This window comes from Harpia harpyja, unplaced genomic scaffold, assembly GCF_026419915.1.
Source record: "Harpia harpyja isolate bHarHar1 unplaced genomic scaffold, bHarHar1 primary haplotype scaffold_39, whole genome shotgun sequence".
Classification (NCBI taxonomy): Eukaryota; Metazoa; Chordata; class Aves; order Accipitriformes; family Accipitridae; genus Harpia; species Harpia harpyja.
The window spans coordinates 1,094,967-1,115,554 of record NW_026293320.1 but is presented as its reverse complement, the minus strand read 5'-3'; the positions used below and the strand labels follow the sequence as shown (position 1 = coordinate 1,115,554).

At 58.6% G+C, this 20,588-nt stretch overlaps 1 protein-coding gene across 1 annotated transcript; it reads left to right on the top strand.

The window, feature by feature from the left end:
* Positions 1–7,082: 7,082 nt before the first annotated feature.
* Positions 7,083–19,798, top strand: LOC128138341 (antigen WC1.1-like). The gene is made up of 11 exons (XM_052779637.1): positions 7,083–7,374; positions 7,525–7,833; positions 8,187–8,498; positions 9,446–9,766; positions 9,852–10,166; positions 10,515–10,829; positions 11,323–11,385; positions 11,470–11,784; positions 12,549–12,686; positions 13,431–13,526; positions 19,662–19,798. The coding sequence occupies exons 1-11, from the start codon at positions 7,083–7,085 to the stop codon at positions 19,796–19,798; spliced, it is 2,613 nt and encodes an 870-aa protein (XP_052635597.1).
* Positions 19,799–20,588: the final 790 nt, after the last annotated feature.

Genomic DNA, 20,588 nt, shown 5'->3' with positions numbered 1-20,588 from the left:
TTCTGGTCGCTGGCGCTCCTCAGGGCCATTTAAATCTCCCGTGGTTCCCCCTGGCAACACCCATGCCGTGTCAGACACGCTCAGGAGAGCTGCCGGCTCTCGACAGGTCCCTCAGCTCTTCATCGGTGCTTCTGGGCCTTGGGAACCTCCCAGTCCTCCTCAATCTAGCACTTAGCTGCTGACTTAAAGTTGCCTCTGGTGGCCTCACCGCTGACTGAATGCTGCTGACGGTTACGCCGGTATCCTGTGAACCGGCCTGGGAGGCCCCACATCCCAGCCCAGCCCAGCAGGATGGCCATGCAGGGTTACTGGGGAAGACTCTGAGCTTTCCTCGGTGCTGCAAGACACAGGCAACGCCATCTGCCAACATGGAAAAGCAGGACAAAATGCCAACTTCAGAAGAGTATGTGCATGGGGGCAATACGGAAAAGACCCAAAGAGGATCTCAGAAAAGACCATGTGGACGAGAGGAACTAGCCAGTGAGCCCAGGAACTGCAAAGTGGCTTTTGAGGTTCCAAGCAGAGAGATAGGATGGTAGTGGGGAACTCCCTTTCCCCATGGGTTTGTGGGGGATCTCACAGCTACCTGTAAGACCACTGCCGGGTGTAGACTGGTGCTATATACATTTCCTTCTCCTTAGGTTGATAACCTGATTGAATGTTTCAAACAGCTCTGGCTGCCTGAGAGAGGGGAGAGGTCAGGAGTGTGCTGGCACTTGTGCAGGTCCACCTGAGCCACACCAGCCAAAGCCAGTCTGCTGTGTGTACGTCCTGTCAAAGGATGGGGAAGGGGGTGGTGATGGTGGATGTAAATGTATTGAATCCTGTAGGACCTCAGCAGGGTGTAAACGGGAGGGAACAAGGTGTGAAGATTGTACTGGGTCTGGCTGGGATGGCGTTAGTTTTCTTGTTAGCAGGCCCTATGGTGCCGAGCTTTGCCTTGGTGGTCAAAAGAGTGTTGACTGATAACACACTGACATTGTAGCTACTGCTGAGCAGCGCTTGCACAGCATCAAGGCCTTCTCTGTTGCTCACTCTGCCCCAACAGCGAGGAGGCTGGGGGTGGCACGAGGCTGGGAGGGGACAAAGTCAGGACAGCTGACCCCAACAGACCAAGGCGATATTCCACACCATATGACGTCATAGTCAGCAATAGAAGTAGGGGAGTGCTGGGCATTCTTCAAAATAGAAGTAATCCACTTATTAAACTGTCTTTATCTCAACCCATGAGATTTTTTTTCTCACTTTTGTCCTTTCGTTTTCCTCCGCCATCTTACCGGTGGGGAGTGAGGAAGTGACTGGGTGGGGGCTGCCACATGGGGTCACCCCACCAGACAAGCACATAGAAAATAGGTTGGTATGTGCTTGTGAGGTCACTGGTGCCCGAGTAGATCATAGGCTGGGAGCTGGCACGTGGCTTGTGTAAGTGGTTGTGAGATTACTGATACCTGAGTAGCTGATAGGCCAAGAGTAGGGGCGTGGCTTGTGTCAGAGCTTACGAGGTCACTTGTGCCTTTGCATCTCATAGGCAAGCAGATAGCAAGTAGGTGGCTATGTGGTGGCCAGCTCACTGGTGCCTGAGTAGCTGCTAGGCAAGAGGGAGTGTTGTTTAACCCTGGCCGGCCAGCAACTAAGCGCCACGCAGCTGCTCACTCACTCTCCCCGCACCCAGTGGGATGGGGGAGAAAATCGGGAAAAGAAGTAAAACTCATGGGTTGAGATAAGAATGAATTAATAGAACAGAAAAGAAGAAACTAATGATGATAATGATAACACTAATAAAATGACAGCAGTAATAATAAAAGGATTGGAATATACAAATGATGCGCAGTGCAATTGCTCACCACCTGCTGATTGACGGCCAGTTAGTCCCCCAGCGGCGATCTCCCTGCCCCCACTCCCCCCAGTTTACATACTAAAGGTGACGTCACATGGTATGGAATACCCCATTGGCCAGTTTGGGTCAGGTGCCCTGGCTGTGTCCCATCCCAACTTCTTGTGCCCCTCCAGCTTTCTTGCTGGCTGGGCATGAGAAGCTGAAAAATCCTTGAGATGAGACTAAATATTACTGAGCAACAACTGAAAACATCAGTGTTATCAACATTCTTCTCTTACTGAACTCAAAACATAGCACTGTACCAGCTACTAGGAAGACAATTAACTCTATCCCAGCTGAAACCAGGACAGGGAGACACATGGCTTGGGTATGTACTTGTGTTGTCACTGTGGGCTGACGAGCTGATAGGCCAGGACCAGGTGCATGGCCCTTATAGGTTCTTGTAAGGTCACCGGAGGCAGACTACTGGACCAGCAAGTACCTGGCAAATGGGTGTACACCTACATGTGAGGTCACTGGTGCCTGAGTGGCTGATAGGGCAGGAGCAGGCCCCTGTTTTGTGCTGGTGGTTTTGAGGTCATTGGTGTCTGAATAGCCGATAGGCCAGGAGCAGGCCCATGTGTATTGGTTTTGTGTGGCAAGGTTTTGGTAGCGGGGAGGGGTTCCAGGGGTGGCTTCTGTAAGAAGCTGCTGGAAGCTTCCCCTGTGTTCGAGAGAACCCATACCAGCCGGCTCTAAGACGGACCCGCCGCCAGCCAAGGCCAAACCAATCAGCGATAGTGGTAACGCCTCTGTGATAACATTTTTAAGAAGGAAAAAAAGTTGGGACAGATGGTATTCGGCAGCTGGAGAGAGGAGTGAGAACATATAAGAGAAACAACCCTGCGGACACCAAGGACAGTGAAGAAGGAGGGGGAGGAGATGCTCCAGGCGCCGGAGCAGAGATTCCCCTGCAGCCCATGGTGAGGACCGTGGTGAGGCAGGCGGTCCCCCTGCAGTCCATGGAGGTCCACGGTGGAGCAGATATCCACCTGCAGCCCGTGGAGGACCCCACGCCGGAGCAGGTGGGTTCCCGAAGGAGGCTGTGACCCCGTGGGAACCCCGCGCTGGAGCAGGCTCCTGGCAGAACCTGCAGATCTGTGGAGAGAGGAGCCCATGGAGCAGGTTTTCTGGCAGGACTTGTGACCCCGTGGGGGGCTCACGCTGGAGCAGTCTGTGCCTGAAGGACTGCACGCCGTGGAAAGGACCCATGCTGGAGCAGTTTGTGAAGAACTGCAGCCCGTGGGAAGGACCCACGTTGGAGAATTTGTGCAGGACTGTCTCCCGTGGGTGGGACCCCACGCTGGAGCAGGGGAAGAGTGTGATGAGTCCTCCCCCTGAGGAGGATGAAGCAGCAGAAAATGATGTGTGATGAACTGACCGTAAACGCCATCCCCGTCCCCCTGTGCCGCTGGGGGGTTGGTAGAGAATCCGGCAGTGAAGTTGTGCCCGGGAAGAAGGGAGGGGTGGAGGGAAGGTGTTCTGAGATTTGGTTTTATTTCTCATTACCCTACTCCGGCTGATTTGTAAATTTGATGCAGAGCGCAGTGCTATGAGGGCTGCTATGGGGAGTATTAACTCCATCTCAGCCAGACCCAATACAACATGTCAGATGCAGATACTATGATGTCACCTGTGGCTGAGTAGCAGATAGGCTAGGAGTATGCACGTGGCTGTGTATGGATGAACTTGTGATGTCACTGATGCCTGGAGAGCTGATAGGCTGGGAGCTGGCACATAGCTTGGGCAGGTGCTTCTGTTGTCACCAAAATAATATTCAGACCACGACCAAACACGGCTTTTTGGAAGAACCATCGTTAGCAGAAGTCCATCCACCACGCCCACGCATGTGGCACTGTAACTCAGGCACACGCAGTGGTGGCAGTAGGAGGGGTGTGAGGTCACCATCAGTATAAATCATGAGCACGCAGCGGTGGCCGTGGAAGAATGGCAGTGTTCACGTCACCGATGGCACCCCATGGCCGCGGGGCTCAGTGCAGAGCGGCCGTGTGCTGTCACAAGGGCATCAGAGGGGATGGGATCCGCCCAGGCCCGTCTTTGCGAGGCCGAAGGAGCAGCCCCTGCAGCCCTGGCTGGAGCAGTCGGGGTAGGGGTGGCTCGGGGGCACCGCAGGGATGTGCCTGGGCACGGCGCCAGGAGGAAACCACAGACTTCCTCCGGAGCGCGGGGAGCGCTGCGAGGTCACGTGGGCTGTGGTTTGTGCACCTGCAGGCTGCAGGTCCCGAGCCACCCGCGGGGAATAACGGCCCCTCGGTAACATGCCAAGGATATGACTGAGCCTCTGGGCTGCATGTCTGCTGCTGGGACAGAGACGTGTCCCAGCTCCAGCTCATTGGAAGGGACCGTCCATGGGGCTCTCCAGGGAGGGACGGGCGAGCCAGCGCTGCTGGGATGGGGCTCTGGCCTGAGCTAAGGCCCTTTCCCAGCTGCTGCTCCCAGCAGAGCGGAGTCTGAAGCAGGGGCAGGGGCTGTTTCCTTCCCTTCCTGACACAGCCCCCACTGCAGTCTCAGCCCTGTGATTCCCATGGCAAAGGGGTGGCTGGACACTCACACCTGGGGCTCTTGGATGTGCCAGGAATACGAGATGCTCAGTGCTCCCAGTCCACACGGCACAGTCCAGGGGGTGAAAAACCTGTTCCCCCCCACAACTGGCCCTGTCTTGTGATGCCCCCCCACCACAGTGACGTGACACCTCTAGCGGAGCCATCTCTCATATATGGTCATGAATGGTGCTGGAGAAGTTCATTGGAGGGCTGGGCTGTGTCGGAGAGGAGATGGCTCCCGATAATGTCTCAAAAGGTGCTGCTGCTTCGATTGGCTCCTCCTGTAGCTGGGCTGGCAGCTGCAGAGATATATAACCCTCCCATCGCTGTTGTCCCCGTGAGTCCCCGGGAGCCGTGACAGGGAGTGGGGTGGAGCAGGGCTGTGCCAGCAGGGCAGGACTCTCAGGATGGGGAGAGAGGGACTCGTGTTCCCTCAGGTGCTGTGGCTTCTTCTCTGGGTGCAGATGTGCAGGGGTAAGTGCTGGTTCCCTCATCCCACTTCCTGGGGCCAGTGGGATCATGGGGATCCCTCTGGGGATGCAGTTCCTTTCCAGGCTCCCCTGAGACAAGGGTCAGAAGGTGTTCAAGCCCATGGACCTTCTGCCTTTCCCTGGGCCTGTCTGTGTTTATGGCAGCCCCTGCCTGGCTGCATTTATAGACACCCCATCCTGGGCTACCCTTTTGGCACCCCTTGCTCCCCGGTGCTGTACCCTTGAGGCTGGCGGTGTCCCAGCTGGTGATGGCAGCACTCAGTGATCCCCAGGGCACAGCCAATCTCTAGGGTGCCCTGGAGGGTTTGTGTGCTGCTCGCTGCCCCCAGGCTCCAGGGGAGCCCCGACCCCAGGAAGGCAGTTTGTGCCCCACAGAGAGAAGGGAACGGGGCTGTCTGCACCCACAGGTGGCAGAGAAGTTTCCTTCCTAGGGGCCCTGGCCAAGCACGGGGGCTGGGCTGATGTCAAGGGCGAGGAGGGGACATGCGTTGGGGTTATCCTTGGGGTTGTCTCGGTGCTCCCTGAGGACATGGAAAGCTCAGGGTGTGGTGTGGGTTTGGGTGGTGCCAGGGCAGGTGGTGGGCAGGGGAAGCTGTGGGCCTGGGGGCACGGGGCTGTGCAGGGTGTGCTGGGCTGGGGAGGAGATGGTGCCCTGGGCAGGGCCCGGGGGCACAGTGTGGAGGTGGGCATGGGGCTGTTGGAGTGGAAGGAGGTGCCAAGGGCTGTGAGATGGTGAATGGCCCAGCAGGGCTGGCGTTGGGCACCCCCAGCCTGCACAGCCCGTGGGGAGAGGAGGGGCTCCCACTGCGGCCCGGGGACAGCGTGGAAGGGGGAGGGCTCCCATGCAGGTGCCTGTGACTCCACATGGGAAGGGGGGCTCCCAGACCTGCAGTCTGGGGCTCGGTGCTCTTCTGACTGGTCCCATGTTGGTGTTTGAAGGAGCTGCGGAGGTGAGGCTGGAGGGTGGCAGCTGGCGCTGTGCTGGAAGAGTGGAGGTGAAACAACAGGGCCAGTGGGGGACCGTGTGTGGTGGTTACTTCTGGGAAATGAGTGATGCTGCAGTGGTTTGTAAGCAGCTGGGCTGTGGATCGGCTCTTGAAGCTCATCAGGAAGCACGCTTTGGGCCAGGATCTGGCCCCATATGGATGGTTGGTGTAGAGTGTCATGGCACCGAGTCTGCCCTGTCTGACTGCACAAACACAGAATGGATTCGAGAGTACTGTGATCACGGTTGGGATGCTGGAGTGACGTGTTCAGGTAAGGGGCCAGCCCATTCCCTACCTTTGTGGCCAGGATGGGGGAAGGGACCTGGCTGCACCTTCAGGGAACAACAGAAGGGTACTGGAGCAGGTCCCGGTGTGGCCAGGCACCCTGCCGAGCTGTGACTGTCATTGCTGGTTTCCCTGAGGAAAGCCCCGGGAGAACTCGCCACTGCCTGGCCTGGGACATGGCTCAGCCCACCCTCCATCGGAGCCTCCGGCTGGGAGATGAATGCCGCGCCCTGCTCCGCAGTCTCCTTTGGTTCCTATCTTTCTTCTCCCATTCAGCCAGGACCTGTCTGGCAGCACCGAGGACCAGGTCTCACCATGGCAGAAGCAGTGAGAGCAGCTCACATGGCCACCCACAGTCCTGAGGAAGGGCCCAACATGGCCAGGGACTTTTGGGTTGTGTCCCTTGGTAGACATGATTCCCCCAAAGCAGAGGGGCGGCTTAGAGGGGAGGAGCACTGGGCTTGGTCAGAAGAACAGGGTGGCCCGTGACCACTTCATTCCTCTTCCAGGCTCACCCCGTGAGAGGCAGCCCACAGGGAAACAACCCTGTGCAGGCAGTGCTGACCTGCTGCCCAGCCTCTCCTGCCTACCCTAGCCCCTGGCTGCCCTGTGCCACAGGGGATTTGCCAGCACTTTCTGGTTCTCCTTGGTGCCCATCCTTGCTCTGGGAGCTTGTGTCAGCCCAGGGCTGCTCCTTTGCCCGCTCTCCTGCCCTCTACCCAGCTGTTGGCCGGGGATGTGCACAGCTGGCAGCGTACTCTGGCCCTGGCTGAGGACCCCCTCCTCATTCAGGCGCTGGAGCCAGGGGCTGGAGAAGACAGCGACAGCAGGTACACCTGCACCGCATCTGTACCCTGTCCCCTCTAATAGCAGTGCCCCCATGGCCCGAGAACCACCTGGGAACGGGGTGCATTTCCAGTGGCTCCAAGGGGTTCCTGAGCCTGGCTGCAAGCTTGGTGGGGCAGAGCAGGCTGCAGCAGCCAACAGTGGCTCGGCCCACCTCCTTGGGCTCAAGTGCTCTTGGTGCTGCAGTGCCTGGGGCCAGTGCCAGGCAGCCCAGGGTCTGCAGGATGGCACCAGTTTGTACGAGCGGTTCCTGCGGCTGGGGGTTTGGGAGAGGAGGCAGCCCCCGAGAGCCGTGCTAATGCCTGAGGAGCAGCAGGAGGGCTCTGGTGTGTTTGTGCCATCAGCACCCAGTGGGAACTGCTGGGATGGTTGCGGGGCTCTTTGCCTGCAGCCACCTTAGAGACTAGGTGGCCTGTGGTCAGGTAACTAACTGCCAGAGGGCTCTGGGAACTCACGGGGGTCTTCTGTTGCTACAGGATTTGTCCAGCTGGTTGGAGACAACAGCCCCTGCTCAGGACGAGTGGAGATCCGTGATGGGGACCAGTGGAAAACCATCTGTGACTCAGACTTTGGTCCCAAAGCTGCCACCGTGGTCTGCAGGGAGCTGCAGTGCGGCACAGCCCTGTCTGTCGCTGGGGCAGCTCACTTTGGAGAAGGGGATGGTCCCATCTGGGACAGAGAGCTGCAGTGTGTGGGGAATGAATCCCTTCTTGCTTCCTGCCCCAGGGGATCCCCAAGGGGCGAGCCCTGCTCCCACGCAAAGGATGTCGGTGTCACCTGCACACGTAAGGACTCAGGGTGGGGGGTTCAACACCAGGGGTGTGCTGAGGATGGGAGAGCAGGGCAAGGACTTGTGCTGGAGGGGAGGACAGAAGGGGTGATCATAAAATTATGGAGTGGTTTGGGTTTGAAGGGACCTTTAAAGGTCATCTAGTCCAGCCGCCCCTGGAATGAGGAGGGACATCTTCACCTAGATCAGATTGCTCGGAGCCCCATTAGACCTGACCTTGAATGTTTGTCTGCAGCCCTAAAATTGTGCAGAAGGAGGAGAAAGGAAAGGCATCCATTTGGCCTCTCCTCTACCTCCCGAGGGAGCAAAAGCACAAGTCTGTCCTTTCTCACCCTTCTCTGTTCCCAGAGTTCACAGGGTTCAGGCTGGTGAACGGCAGCATGGCGTGTGAGGGGAGGGTGGAGGTCCAGGTGCTGGGGACCTGGGGCACCCTCTGTGCCTCCCACTGGGATCTCTTGGACGCCCACGTTCTCTGTCGTCACCTTGACTGCGGGTTTGCCGAGTCCATTCCCAGGCCAGGTCATTTTGGGAGAGCCACCCACCCCTTCTGGAGAGACTCATTTCACTGTGACGGGACTGAAGGCCACCTGGGGCAGTGCCCAGTGACTGCTCTGGGGGCCTTGTGCTCCCACGAGAGCGATGCTGCTGTCATTTGCTCAGGTGAGCGCTGCTCAGGGAAAATGCTGCGTTAACTCCATTTGCCCCTTGGGTGTGACGTGGCCACCCAAAGCAGGGGACCGCATGGCAGCATGAGTGTGAATTTCTCCCTGGAGAAACCCTGGCTTCACCAGCAGTGGTCTGGAGAGCTTTGTCTGCTCAGACTTGCTGCTCTGATGTGGGAGAGCTGAGTGCTGAACTGGGAGAGGTGTCTCTGGTCCCTGGGGCAGCAGCTCATGCCCCGGGGCCACTGCCAGGCCTGGGCTCATCTGCTCTCATGCTGCAGGACAGAGCTGTGGGGCTCTGCTCCATCCCTCTGGCTGCAGACAGCCCTGTCCTAGCCCCACAGAGTCCTTCTCAGAGCCCAATCCCACACCCGCAGGGGCTGCTCGGGTGCCCCTGGCAGCAGCAGCAGCAGCAGAGCTGGGATATGAGCTGCAGAGCAGGGTTGGGCCCTTGCTTCTAGTCAGCGCAAGTCCCAGACTTGTCCTGTTTGATCGGAAAGGCCCCCCTCGCTCTGCTCCCTGCCAGGGACACAGGCTCCCAGTCCATGATCCCCAGGGATGCAGAGGGGCAGAGACGTGTGTGCCGTGCACCGTGTCTCAACGGTGTCGGTGTCAGCGCTGAGGTTCTGCAAGGCTTTTCCTGGCGTTGCCTGTCCCTGGGTAACTCCACTGGTTGCTTCTCCCTCCTGTGGGAGCTGCCCCACCTGCCTAGGCAGGGACGTGTTGAAGTGGCCCTACCCCAGCAAAAGCAAAGACAGTGTCTTGCTCAGGGACTGGGAAACAAATGCTGTGGAAACCTGCTCCTGAAGCTCACTGCAGAGGGCTGGGGCCAGGCGGGTGAGCTTCAGGACACCGTGAGGGTCCCAGAGCTTTGAGAGGCACTGCAGGTTTTGGGTTCTCTGGTGCTGCTGAGGGTTGGGGCATGGCTGCTCTCCCCAGGCCCAGCTGATTCCGCGTCCCTGCGGCTGGTGGGTGGAGGGAGCCGGTGCGACGGGCGAGTGGAGATCCTCCAGCGTGGGACGTGGGGCAGAGTCCTGGATGACCAGTGGGACGTGCAGGAGGCCAGCGTGGTGTGCCGGCAGCTAGGGTGCGGAGAGGCAGAGAAAGCCTACAAGCCCCCAAAGCCTCAAAGAGGGTCGGGTCCCGTGGGGCTGCGAGGGGTCCGGTGCGCAGGGCACGAGGCCAACCTGACCCTCTGCAACACCTCCCTGCCCGAGAGTGCACCAGTGGCAGGGACTGCAGAGGACGTGGGGGTCGTTTGCTGGGGTGAGTGACACTGCAGAGGCCCCCCAGGCTCTGGGCTGGGTGGGCACTGGCCCCTGACAGCAGCTGGGGTTTCTTCCCACTGCAGGGAGCCGGCAGGTCCGGCTGGTGAATGGGCCCAGGCGCTGTGCTGGGAGAGTGGAGGTCTACTACCAGGGCAGCTGGGGAACCATCTGCGATGACGGCTGGGACCTGTCGGATGCCACCGTCATTTGCCACCAGCTGGGCTGTGGCAGGGCAGTGCAGGCAGTTGGCTCCGGTCGGTTCGGGGAAGGCTCTGGTCAGATCTGGCTGGATGGCGTGAACTGCTCCGGGGCCGAAGATTCACTCTGGGACTGCCCAGCAGGGTCCTGGGGGCAGCACGACTGCGGGCACAAAGAGGATGCAGGAGTCGTCTGCTCAGGTCTGTGCCGGGAGCTGTGGTGGGAGCCCATTGCCCGGGGAGACCAAGACGAGGGGAGAGCTGGCAATGGCCGGGGCTGTTCCTTGGCTGCCTCTGAGCCCCTGCCCAAGCCCATCCCGCAGACACCCACGCACGCATCCCTTCAGTCCCACTGGGGAGCTCGGCTGTCCCCAAGGGTAAGCAGGGAGGGCAGGGTTTTCTGTCCGTCGGGGACTTCTCTCTGCCAATGGGTGCAAGGGGGACTTGCTGGCCATGCCTTTGCCTGCCTGAGGGTCTGGGGCTGTTAGGGGCATCCCTGCTCCCACAGCCCCAGACCAGCCTGTTCCCCTTTGGGGCCCTTCCTCCCAGAGTTCGTGGCCCTGAGGCTGGAGAACAGCAACAACTGCTCTGGGCACCTGCAGGTTTTCTATAACGGGACGTGGGGCAGCGTTTGCTCCAACTCCATGACTCCCAAAACGGTGTTGCTGGCATGCAAGGAGCTGGGCTGCGGGGATGAAGGGTCCCTAGAAACACAACGGCCCTACGGCAGGACGTCTGGCCCCACCTGGCTAGATCACGTGCAGTGTGGGGAGAGAAACAGCTCCTTCTGGCAGTGTCCTTCGGCTCCCTGGGATCCTCAGTCATGCGATGACCTGCAAGATGAGACCCACATCACCTGCAATGGTAATTCTGAGCTACCCGGGCACCAAGCTACCCGAGCTACTCCCCAACTCCTGCTCCTTCCTAGGCAGGGTCAAATGCAGAGACAGCCCATAGGAAGTTTTGCTTTATGTGCCAGACTCTGCTGCTGCTGGTCACAAAAAATGGGATTTCAGGTCTCAGAGCCCCACACCTTCACCAGCAGTTGCCAGCTGGGCTCGCAGCAGCGCCCAGGGGAGGCGGAGGTGTCTCCAGGCAAGGTCTCAGAAGAGACCAGCCACGGCTCCGAGGACTGTCCCCTCCATGGACATCCTCCTGCTGCTCTGTGAAGCAGGGTCCCTTCTGGGGCTGAGCAGTCTGGGTCCCCCACATTGCCAAGCGTGTCCCCCAAATGACCGGGGTTCAGCTGCTGCCATGAGTGAGGTTGCACGGGGAGGCACGAGCAGAGCTCAGCCCTGCTCTCTGCTGCATGACCCCCCCTTCAGCAGCCCCTTCACGGCAGCATTTCCTTCTGCAGGGAGACGGCCAGAAACACCCCCATCCCTGGGGACTGCGTGCCCAGACTCCACAAGCTGCACAGGTAGCTGCTCCTCCGCATGCCCCTCTCACCCGGCAGGCCTCTGCCTGCTGTCCCGGTGCTGTGGGAGGTCTTTGCCTTCTCCAGACAGGGAGAAGATTCGTGCCGTGGGAGGTGAGGACGGGTGCTCGGGCAGAGTGGAGGTCTGGCACCGTGGCTCTTGGGGGACGGTGTGCGACGACTCCTGGGACATGCGGGATGCTGAGGTGGCATGCCGGCAGCTGGGCTGTGGCCCCGCAGTGTCTGCCCTGCATGAGGCTGCGTTTGGGATGGGGACGGGCCCCATCTGGCTGGAGCAGGTGGAGTGCCGGGGGACAGAGCCGTCTCTGCAGGACTGCTGGGCCCGGCCTGGGGACAGCGGTGCCTGCCGGCACAAGGAGGACGCTGCCGTGAACTGCTCAGGTGAGCAGCAGGTCTGGGACCCTTGCTGGGGTATTGGCAAGGAGCTGGGGAAGATGTTTTCCCCACTGGGTCCCATCACAGCCCCAGAGCTCCCGAGAGCCAGGCCATCCCTGCAGAGCATGGGAGCCTGGTGCCAAGTGGGCAGCAGCCTCTGTGGGGCTGGATGTTGTCCAGCTTCTGCCCGCAGGGCCCTGCAGCCCCCAGGGGCATCGGCCAGGCTGCCTGCGTCATCCTGCCCAATACCCAGAGCAGGGCCCTGGGCTCTGTCCCAGCCACCCTGACCAGCCCCACAGGAGGGGCGATTTGGGTGCGATGTGTCAGGGATAGATGTGCACGCGCGCACACACACATACACACACACACACAGAGTGTTTCAGAGAGGATGCTTGGTGGTACCCTCACACCCATCCTCTCAGCCCAGCTCTCCTTCTCCTCTGCAGCTGCACCCAGGACAGCAGCACCAACCCCCCAAGCAGGTAACCTGTCCTCTCCACCAGCACTGGGTCTTCATGGGGCCAGGCTGTGACCCACAGCCAGAGGGAAGGGGCTCCTTGCTGGGGTGTGAAATTCCCCCAAAAGAAGTACCGGGGCAGTGGTGTGGGGTTTGGGGAGGGCTGTCATTTACCCAGTGGGGTGGGAGCTTCCCCATCACTCACACCCTGGGGTCCCTCACCACCTTTTCAGTGGGGGTCAGGACCAGTGTGTCCTGGCCCCACACCTCCTCCAGGCCTGGTGCTGCCTGTTCTGTGTTCCTGCCCGTGCAGATCCCACGCGGGGCCATCCAACCAGCAGTGGGAGAGTCTCATTGCCCGTCATCATCTGCATCGTCCTGGGGGCCCTTCTCTGCCTGCTCCTGGCCCTCCTGGCTGGGCAACTGCGAAGCGCCAGGGCTGGGCGCAGAGGTGGGTCCTTCCCCTGCGGCACCGGGGGAAGATGCCTCCCGGCAAGGCCAGGGATGCTGTGAGGTGCCAGTGAGTGGCACAGGCAGAGCCGGGAGGACAAGGGTGTGCTCTGCCTTCATTCCCAAGTACCGCCCCTTTGACTGCCTGACCGTGGGCCACCAGCAGCAAGGGGTAGAGAGTCCAGACACGGGGGGAGTTAGGGATGGGGCAAGGACAGAAATGGCAGAGCTGGGCTGGGGCAGAAGGGAGTAGGGAGGAGACAGACGAGGACGTCACTCTGGAAGCGCTGTGGGCAGCTCTGGAGGGGGCTCTGGGGCAGGGGAGATGCCAGGAGGAGTGTGGGACAGCAGGGGCAAGGCCCATGGTTTCAGGCCCCCAGGCTGCTCCTCTGTCCAACCCTGACCTTCTCCCGGCAGGGCAGGGGCCATTGCTACAGATCCATGGGCAGAGAGGGGGAGAGGAAAGGTGGGAGCTGCTCCAAGCTCAGCACCAGGGACCTGACCCAGGGGCCAGAGGGGCACAAGGGCTGTCTCTGAGGGGACAGTGCGAGGGTGTCACTGCTCCAGACCATCTCCATGGGGACGTTGCCCTCACTGAGGAAGTGGTAGCGGCAACCAGACAGTGCAGCGGGGCTGTGCTGTGGCAATAGCCTTTTGCTGGCCCAGGGGACCAAAGCTGGGGGGGCAGAGCGGGATCCTGTCCCCTCTCTGCCTGTCCCTGGGCCAGCCCTGCCACTGTCCGCAGGCTCCAGGAGAGCTTGGGAGCCCTTCCCTGAGGCCGTGTATGAGGAGATCGGTTACAGCCCGGCGTGGGAGAAGCAGGCGAGGTTCAGTCGCTCAGGTGGGTGTGGGTCCCTCCCAGGGGGCACATCTGCCAGGTTCTCTCCACTTGCCCCCCACTCAGGGCTGACCCCCTGCAGTCCCATGGCCAATGGTCCCTGCAGCACTTGGGCTGTGGGGTCTGTGGGGAGAGCAGCCAGGTCCTGGGCCCAAGAGAGGAGCTTCCTCCCCACCAGTTCCTCCCATCCAAGTGGGGGACAGCCCCTCTCTGCCTGCCTCCGCACCCTGGGTGACACCTGAGGGCTGAGGGAAGGTGCTGTCCTGGGGTAGCTCTGGGAGTCCCTTTGAGATGGGGTTTGTCCCAGGGCGGCAGGATGAGTCCTGAGCCCTCCTCCTCACTCAGCCCTGGCTCTGTGGGTCCCCTGTCCCCAGAAGCACTGACCACAGTCTGGGTCAGCAGAGTGCACTCCCATAGCACCTGCTGCACCTCTCTCCAGGCTCCTATTCAGAGGGCTTCCTGACCAATCTGCAGCCCTACCCTGGGGACAGCGAGGAGGAGGATGGTCTGGGGTCAGCACCAGGTAATAGGGTGTGGGAAGGAGTGGATGCCTCCTCCCTGCAGGCATGTGAAGAACAGCAGTGTCACTGTTGAAGTTGGGGAGGACATGGGGGTCTCCTGTGGTGCTGCCAACACCCCCGTCTGAGCCTCGTGTCCCTGCATATCCTCCCATGCTCTGCTCTGCATGTGTATCTTCTCATTGTCACCAGCTCCCCTCTCCTTGCAGGCATCCCTGTGCTGCCCGGAGGTGACCCAGTGGATGGCTATGATGATGCCCGGGAGGTTTCTGACCCTGGGGAGGATCCTGTGTCTGGGCAGGGAGACTGGGAGATGCCCAGGGCACCAGAGGAGGGAGCAGGGCCCAGGGATGCAGCTGGAGGTGAGAGGGAAAGATAGCGCTGCCAGTTCCTGGGTGCTGGATGAATTGGTGCTGTCCTGAGAGAGCGCCCAACCTCCTGGGGTGAAGGAACGTGTCCCAGGAGTTTTTCCTGGGGGTCTGCAGGTGGGAGAGGGAGCGGAACATCTCAGGACTGGTGAGGAGAAGGGAGGAAGGTGATGTAGAGGCCAGGAGGGGCACCCCAGGGGGCAAATGGGCAATGGCCTGCCTTGCTGCTTGCAGGGGCAAACCTGTGCTCCCAGAGAAGTGCCGGGGCCACTGGAGCTGAGGCAGATGCCTGGTCCCTGTCCCCAGAGAGCACAGGCTATGACGATGCTGAAGAGGGGTCTCAGGCACATCCCCCTGAGGACACAACGGCTGTGACACCGGAGCTCAGTGCACAACAGTCCCTGATGCCAGGGCAAGCAGAGCCCGTCCCTGCCGTGGGGCTGGGTGCAGCCAGGAGGAAGGAGAGGTCTGTGCAGCTGGGAGAGCCGTGAGCACCAGGGACCCGTCTCCCTTTTCCCACAGGCAGCAGAAGCAGCTGGGCATTTCCTCTATTTTTAGGACCCTGTTTTTACGCTGTTCTTATTAAAAGCCTTTGGGGCTTTGAGCCAGAGCTGGTGCTTGCCTGCCCAGGTGTCGAGGTGTCTCCCTGAGGCTGACTGGGGGGAGAAGAGCACAAAGACATGGCGGTGGGGAAGGGACACATCTCAGGGACAGCAGTCTTGGGGTCAGGCTGTGGGGCTGCAAGAGCCCACGGTCCCTGGGGAATATTCCTGCTGGCATTTCCATCCCGCCAGCCACAGGTTCCATCAAAATGGTCCTTTGCAAGTTCCCGTGATGCACCCCAGCGAGAGCACCCATCTCCTCATCCCGGCATTCCCTGGCCGTTCTTTCCCCTAGGCCCTGCCTGGGCCACGCTGGTCGAACACGGCCGAGGCCGTGGCAGAGCTGCTGTGTCGGGGCGAGCCCTGGGCTGTAGCCCCACAGAAGTGAGCCCTAAGTTTTCCATCATGCCGTGAACACCCTGGCCAGCCCCAGGGTGTATCATGGCCCATGGATCACCTCCAACAGTGGTTAGGAGGCAGTTCTGCTCCCCACTGCCCTGGCACAGGGTGCCGAGCCACTTGCTGGGGCACACGGGCTGGGATTGCCCCTTTGATGGCTCTGCCAGGACCCCAGTCTCCATGGGCTGCTCCTGCTGCCTTGGGCCCTTGAAGACCCCAGCTGCTCATGAGCAGCTCTTTCTTTTTCTGGGCAGGGACTGATGGCTGTGAGGGGCTGCAGCTGGGCTGGGCAGTGCAGTCTGGTGGGTGAGGAGGTTTGAGTAAGGGAACTGGGGACTACTGAGACACTTGTGCTGTGGGCCCTGGGTCTGGTGCTGGGGGGATGGAGAACACAGAAGTGTATGGGATGCCAGGACATGCAGAAGAGGGTAAATTTGGAGAGTAAAAATAACATGGAGTGGTTGAGCTGGGGCTGTTGTGAAGAGACGGTGTGAGAGTTGGTGACCTTCCATGCTGGACCGCAGGGGAGCCACTGCTGGCATTTGTGTCCCAACTTGTGCCCTTGCAGTAGGCATGAACTGATGCAGAGCGATGTTCATGTGGGGCCCCAGAGGGATCCCGCTGTGCTCTGTATCTCCCTGCAGATGCCCAGAGAGGAGCACATAGGTGTTTCGTCAATCATTGCAGCGGGGCCAAGAAACTCTGCTCAAGACAGCGTGTGACTAAATAACACTGGTGCCCAGGCACTACAGTGGCTGATCCTCAGCACGGCTTTCTCAGCTGTCCTGGGCACATCAGAGGTCTCGCTGTGACAGACCTCCGGAGGGAGGAGGATGCCATTGAGGCCTCAACTCAAGGGAGTGCCTCTCCCTGGGACTGGGGGGATGGTGGCCTCAGGTCTGGGAACTGAGGAGCAGGTGGAGGAGGTGTATGAGGATGGGAGCAGACTGTGCACCATCGAGAATGACAAGCAGGAGAGAGAGGGGGTCTTTGCAGAGGAAAGATCCCAATCCGTGTGGAGCAGGGAAGGAGGGACAGCTGGAGAGCAACCCAGAGGAGCACTGAATGGAGAGTCCTGCCCAGGGGGAGGCTGGGGACTGTTGGTGCTGGAGGAAGGCTCCTTCTTCGCCACAGATCTGCAGCTACAAGGCAGGGACAGTGCTCTGACAAGGGGTGAAGGAGCAAGCAGGGCTGGGGCAGGCTGGAAGGCAGCAGATGGGCTGTGCAAAAATGAAAGGGAGCAAATCATCACTGAAGCCCGGGGTTGAAACAGGGACCTTTAGATCTTCAGTCTAACGCTCTCCCAGCTGAGCTACTTCAGCCCTTGTCCCTGTGCCACCCGTTCCAGGCCACAGGCTGACACGCAGGAGGAGAGCTCCTCAGGGAGGTTCCCAGGGAAAAGCTGTGCCCAGCCCTGGGCAGAGGGGACCCAGCCCCTCTCTGTCCCCAAGGCCAGATGGGCTCCAGGTTTGGTGGAGGCCAGCTTACCTGGGTGTGTCAAGATGTGTGTGGGCCTTGTACAAACGTGACAGTGGCAAAGATACGTGGGCAGACCAGGCATGTGCAGTTGCAAAGGCGGAGGGTGGAAGAAGTGTGGGGCTGGTGGAGGTAAGGAAGACCTTATCTCCTTCCCCATGGAAGGCCTCTCCCCACCTTTTTCTTCCTTGCTCAACTTCCCTCCTTAGCTCACAACTCTTCTACCTCCTCCCCCCTGAGCAGTGCAGGGGGTGGGGAATGGGGGGTTGTGGTCAGTCCATACCAGTTCCTCTTTGCTGCTCCTTCCTTCTAACACTTTTCCCATGCAGTCCCTCCTATGGGCTACAGTCCTTTGACATAAACCTGCTCCAGCATGGGCTCTCCTCAAGGCACCGTTATTTCAGGAATTATCCAACATCTCCAGTGTTGGGTCGTCCACAGGCTGCAGGGATTACTTTCTCCACTGTGGTCTTCTCCATGGGCTGCAGGAGACCATCTGCTCTGGCACCTGGAGCACTTCCTCCTTCTTCACTGACCTTGGTGTTTGCAGGGCTGTTTCTCACACTTTTTCTCCTCGCTTCTCTCCCACTCTAGCAGTTGTGTCCTTTCTTAAATATACCTTCACAGAGGTTCCCCCAGCTTTGCTGATGGGCTCAGGTTTTGGCCAGTGGTGGGTGCATTTTGGAGGCAGCTGGAACCAGATGTGTCTGGCATGGAGGCAGCCCCTCGTCTCTCCTCACAGAGGCCTTCCCTGCACCACCCCCGCTACCAAGATGTGGACATGGACACCAATAGACAGTGGAAACCTTTGACTTGCTAAATGACATGCCCTGCTCTTCCCTCACCAAGAAAAACAGTTTAGTCACTAGGGAGGAAGAAAGAGAACAGAGAGGGCCTTGATGCTGTGCAAACACGGTTCAGCAATAGCTACAACATTGGTGTGTTGTCAACACTCTTTTGGTCACAGATCCCAGACATAGCACCACAGGGACCCCCATGAAGAAAATTAACTCCACCCCAGCCAAAACCAGTACAATGTGCCTGGAAATATTTCCAGGCTCACCTACTCCATTACCTTCCCAGGGAGAGAGGTAAGGCTGATTGGCCTGCAGTTCCCTGGGTCCTTCTTGGAGATAGGAGGGACATGTGATTTCTTCCAGTCTTCAAAGGACTGTATTGAGTGCACACCTGAACTGAGGCAAGAGGATTCCCACCACCCACGGGTTTGTGGCAGGAATCGGAGGGAGCTGAGTCCCTGGGATGGATGCACTCGACTCTTTGGCCAAACTAGTGGTAGTTTGGTTCAGGCTCCGAAAGAGGTAAAGGCCTAGGTATAACAGGACCAAGAACCTCTCTGGTTCCAAGCTGTTCTCTGGAAACCCACACAGGAAGAGAGTGACATGGTGAACATTGATGCATATGGGCTTGGAAACTGGAACAGCGAGCATGCGATTAACACATGAATAGCAGGTGTTTCCTCCATGGCTCATTTGTCAAGGAACAAAGTAAGTTGTGGGTACAAGGAGTCTCATGCATACCTTCTCCGTTGCATGTAATTTGACTGCAAGCCAAACACTTTAGGCCATAAATATGACAGCCAAAGTGAGCCTTCTTTGAGCTCTCCCTGCTAAGCAGCTGGCTGCACAGCAGTGATCTCCCTTTGAGCTGGGAGATCTCTCAAGGTTCTCGAGGCTGAAAGGCTTCTTACCGTCTGCAGATCTTTGGGAAGTGACCAATATCACGTATAACCTTGTATGATAGTGCTCTATACAGCTTTTGTATTGGTACCTTTCATTCTGTGTTGGTAATTTTGAATCATTTTTAGATCCTTTGTGCAGTAAGTGATAGAGTGCACCTTGCCATCAAACTTTGTTAAGTTTCAAGACAACCACTTTTGCTGATACCTCTGGCAGTGGTTCTTTAAGCCTGTCTGCGACAAATTGGTGTGCTTGGCAGAATTCTAAATCAGGATCTGTGACAGGAGACCTTAGTGCAGCCATACAATATATAAAGGAGGCTTTTAAGAAGATGGAGAGAGACTTTTTACCAAGGTCTGTAGTGACAGGACAAGGGGTAAGGGATTTAAAATAAAAGAGGGTAGATTGGACATAAGAAGAAAATTTTTATGGTGATTGCGGTGAGACCTTGGGACAGGTTGACCAGAGAAGTTGTGGATGCCCCATCATTGTCAGTGTTCAGGGTCAAGTTGGATGGGGCTTTGAGCAACCTGATCTAGTGAAAGATGTCCCTGCCCATGGCAAGGGGTTTGAACTAGGTGGTCTTTAAAGGTTCCTTTCCAACCAAAACCATTCTATGATCCTATGAGTCTGTGATTCTATTCTTATCAGCTTCCCTCTTCTTAGTATCAGGCAGGTGAGTAGAGGTTCAGAGAGAGGAGAATAGTCCAGGGCTGAGAACACAGGCACAGGGGACGGCACCCTGCTGTGATCTGCTTCCCAGCCCTGCATCACCACGCGTGTAGATGACATGGCCTTGCATCAGTGCCGTGGTGCTGTCATTCAGGTAGTGGCACATAGTCACCGGACCACTTTGGGAAGCCCTGGGGTGTCTGCCCCCCACCAGCTCTAAGAGGGCATGGCTTTCCTGGAGGTTGGGTGCTGTGTTTGCCTACTGAGTGGAGTTGTGTTTGCCACCCAGGCACCTGGCATGGCACTAGAGGCTTTTCGGATATTTTACAAGGCACATTCAGGTGCCCTAAACATCTGATGTCATTGTGGGTGGCCAAGATCTCTCCATTCCCCCTCTGGCCCTCAGCTGATGCTCAGGGAGGAGGTGGCTATTCTCAGAGATTTTTCCATCAGGACTTGCAAACACTTGCACATGTCTTGGACCACCTCTGGCACCTCAGTCATCACAAAGTATCTGTATGGGAGCACCTGAGTCCCCAGTGACTAAAGTTAAGAGGCTCAGAGCAGGGCTCACACGCTGGCAACTCTTTTGTGCACACCTGAACTGAAGCAGGAGGGTTCCCAGCTCCTCTGGGTCTGTGGAGTCAAAGCGGGGAGCTGAGTCCTGCTTCAACCCAAGGTCTTCCTGGTCAGGATGAGAAGCCTGCATTGCCTCAGCTGAATCCCTGGCCTGCACAAGGGAAGTCAAGCTCCTCCATGGCCCTGTCTGTGTGTCCCTTTTCTTGTGGGTGAAGAATATCGATGTCCAGAGGGGAACGTTGACACCTGTCACAGAGAACCGCACTCTGGCAGGGCAAACCATGCTGCTGGAATCATCAATCTTTCTCTCTACTGTTGGTGATTACTTCAGGTGTTTTTGCAGCATGCTCCCCAGGGGTGTCCCCAGTGCCTTTCAGGAGCTGTCAGTCCCAGAGCTGCAGAGACATTTTCAGGGAGCCCAGAGCAGGCAGAGGAAATGGTGCCTTGGGCTGGTCCTCTGCTGCTGGGCTGGGCCGGGCTGCTGGGCTGGAGCGAGCTCATTACAAGGAGACAGCACTGCAGAGAGACAGCTCTGCCCAGGAGCAGCTCCTCTGCAAAGCGCAGCAGGGCTGAGGGCACTGCCTGCAGGCACTGAGGGGAGAGGAGTGAGGAAGAGGGAGGTTAAAGGCAGTCAGCAGTTGGAGGACAGAGGAGGGCTTGTTGCAGGACACATCTTCACACGGTAGGTCTCTGACTGCAGGGCAATGCACAAGAGTATCCTGAAGGGATCTCCAAAAGCTGGCACAATCCACAG

What these genes read in the sequence shown, in the direction of transcription:
- LOC128138341 (XM_052779637.1), top strand. Translation starts at nt 7,083, where the DNA reads ATGGCCCGAGAACCACCTGGGAACGGGGTGCATTTCCAGTGGCTCCAA. An exon ending in TGCTGCTGTCATTTGCTCAG is followed by an intron (nt 8,499 to 9,445) that starts GTGAGCGCTGCT and finishes CCCCAGGCCCAG; the next exon opens with CTGATTCCGCGTCCCTGCGG. An exon ending in AGACTCCACAAGCTGCACAG is followed by an intron (nt 11,386 to 11,469) that starts GTAGCTGCTCCT and finishes TGCCTTCTCCAG; the next exon opens with ACAGGGAGAAGATTCGTGCC.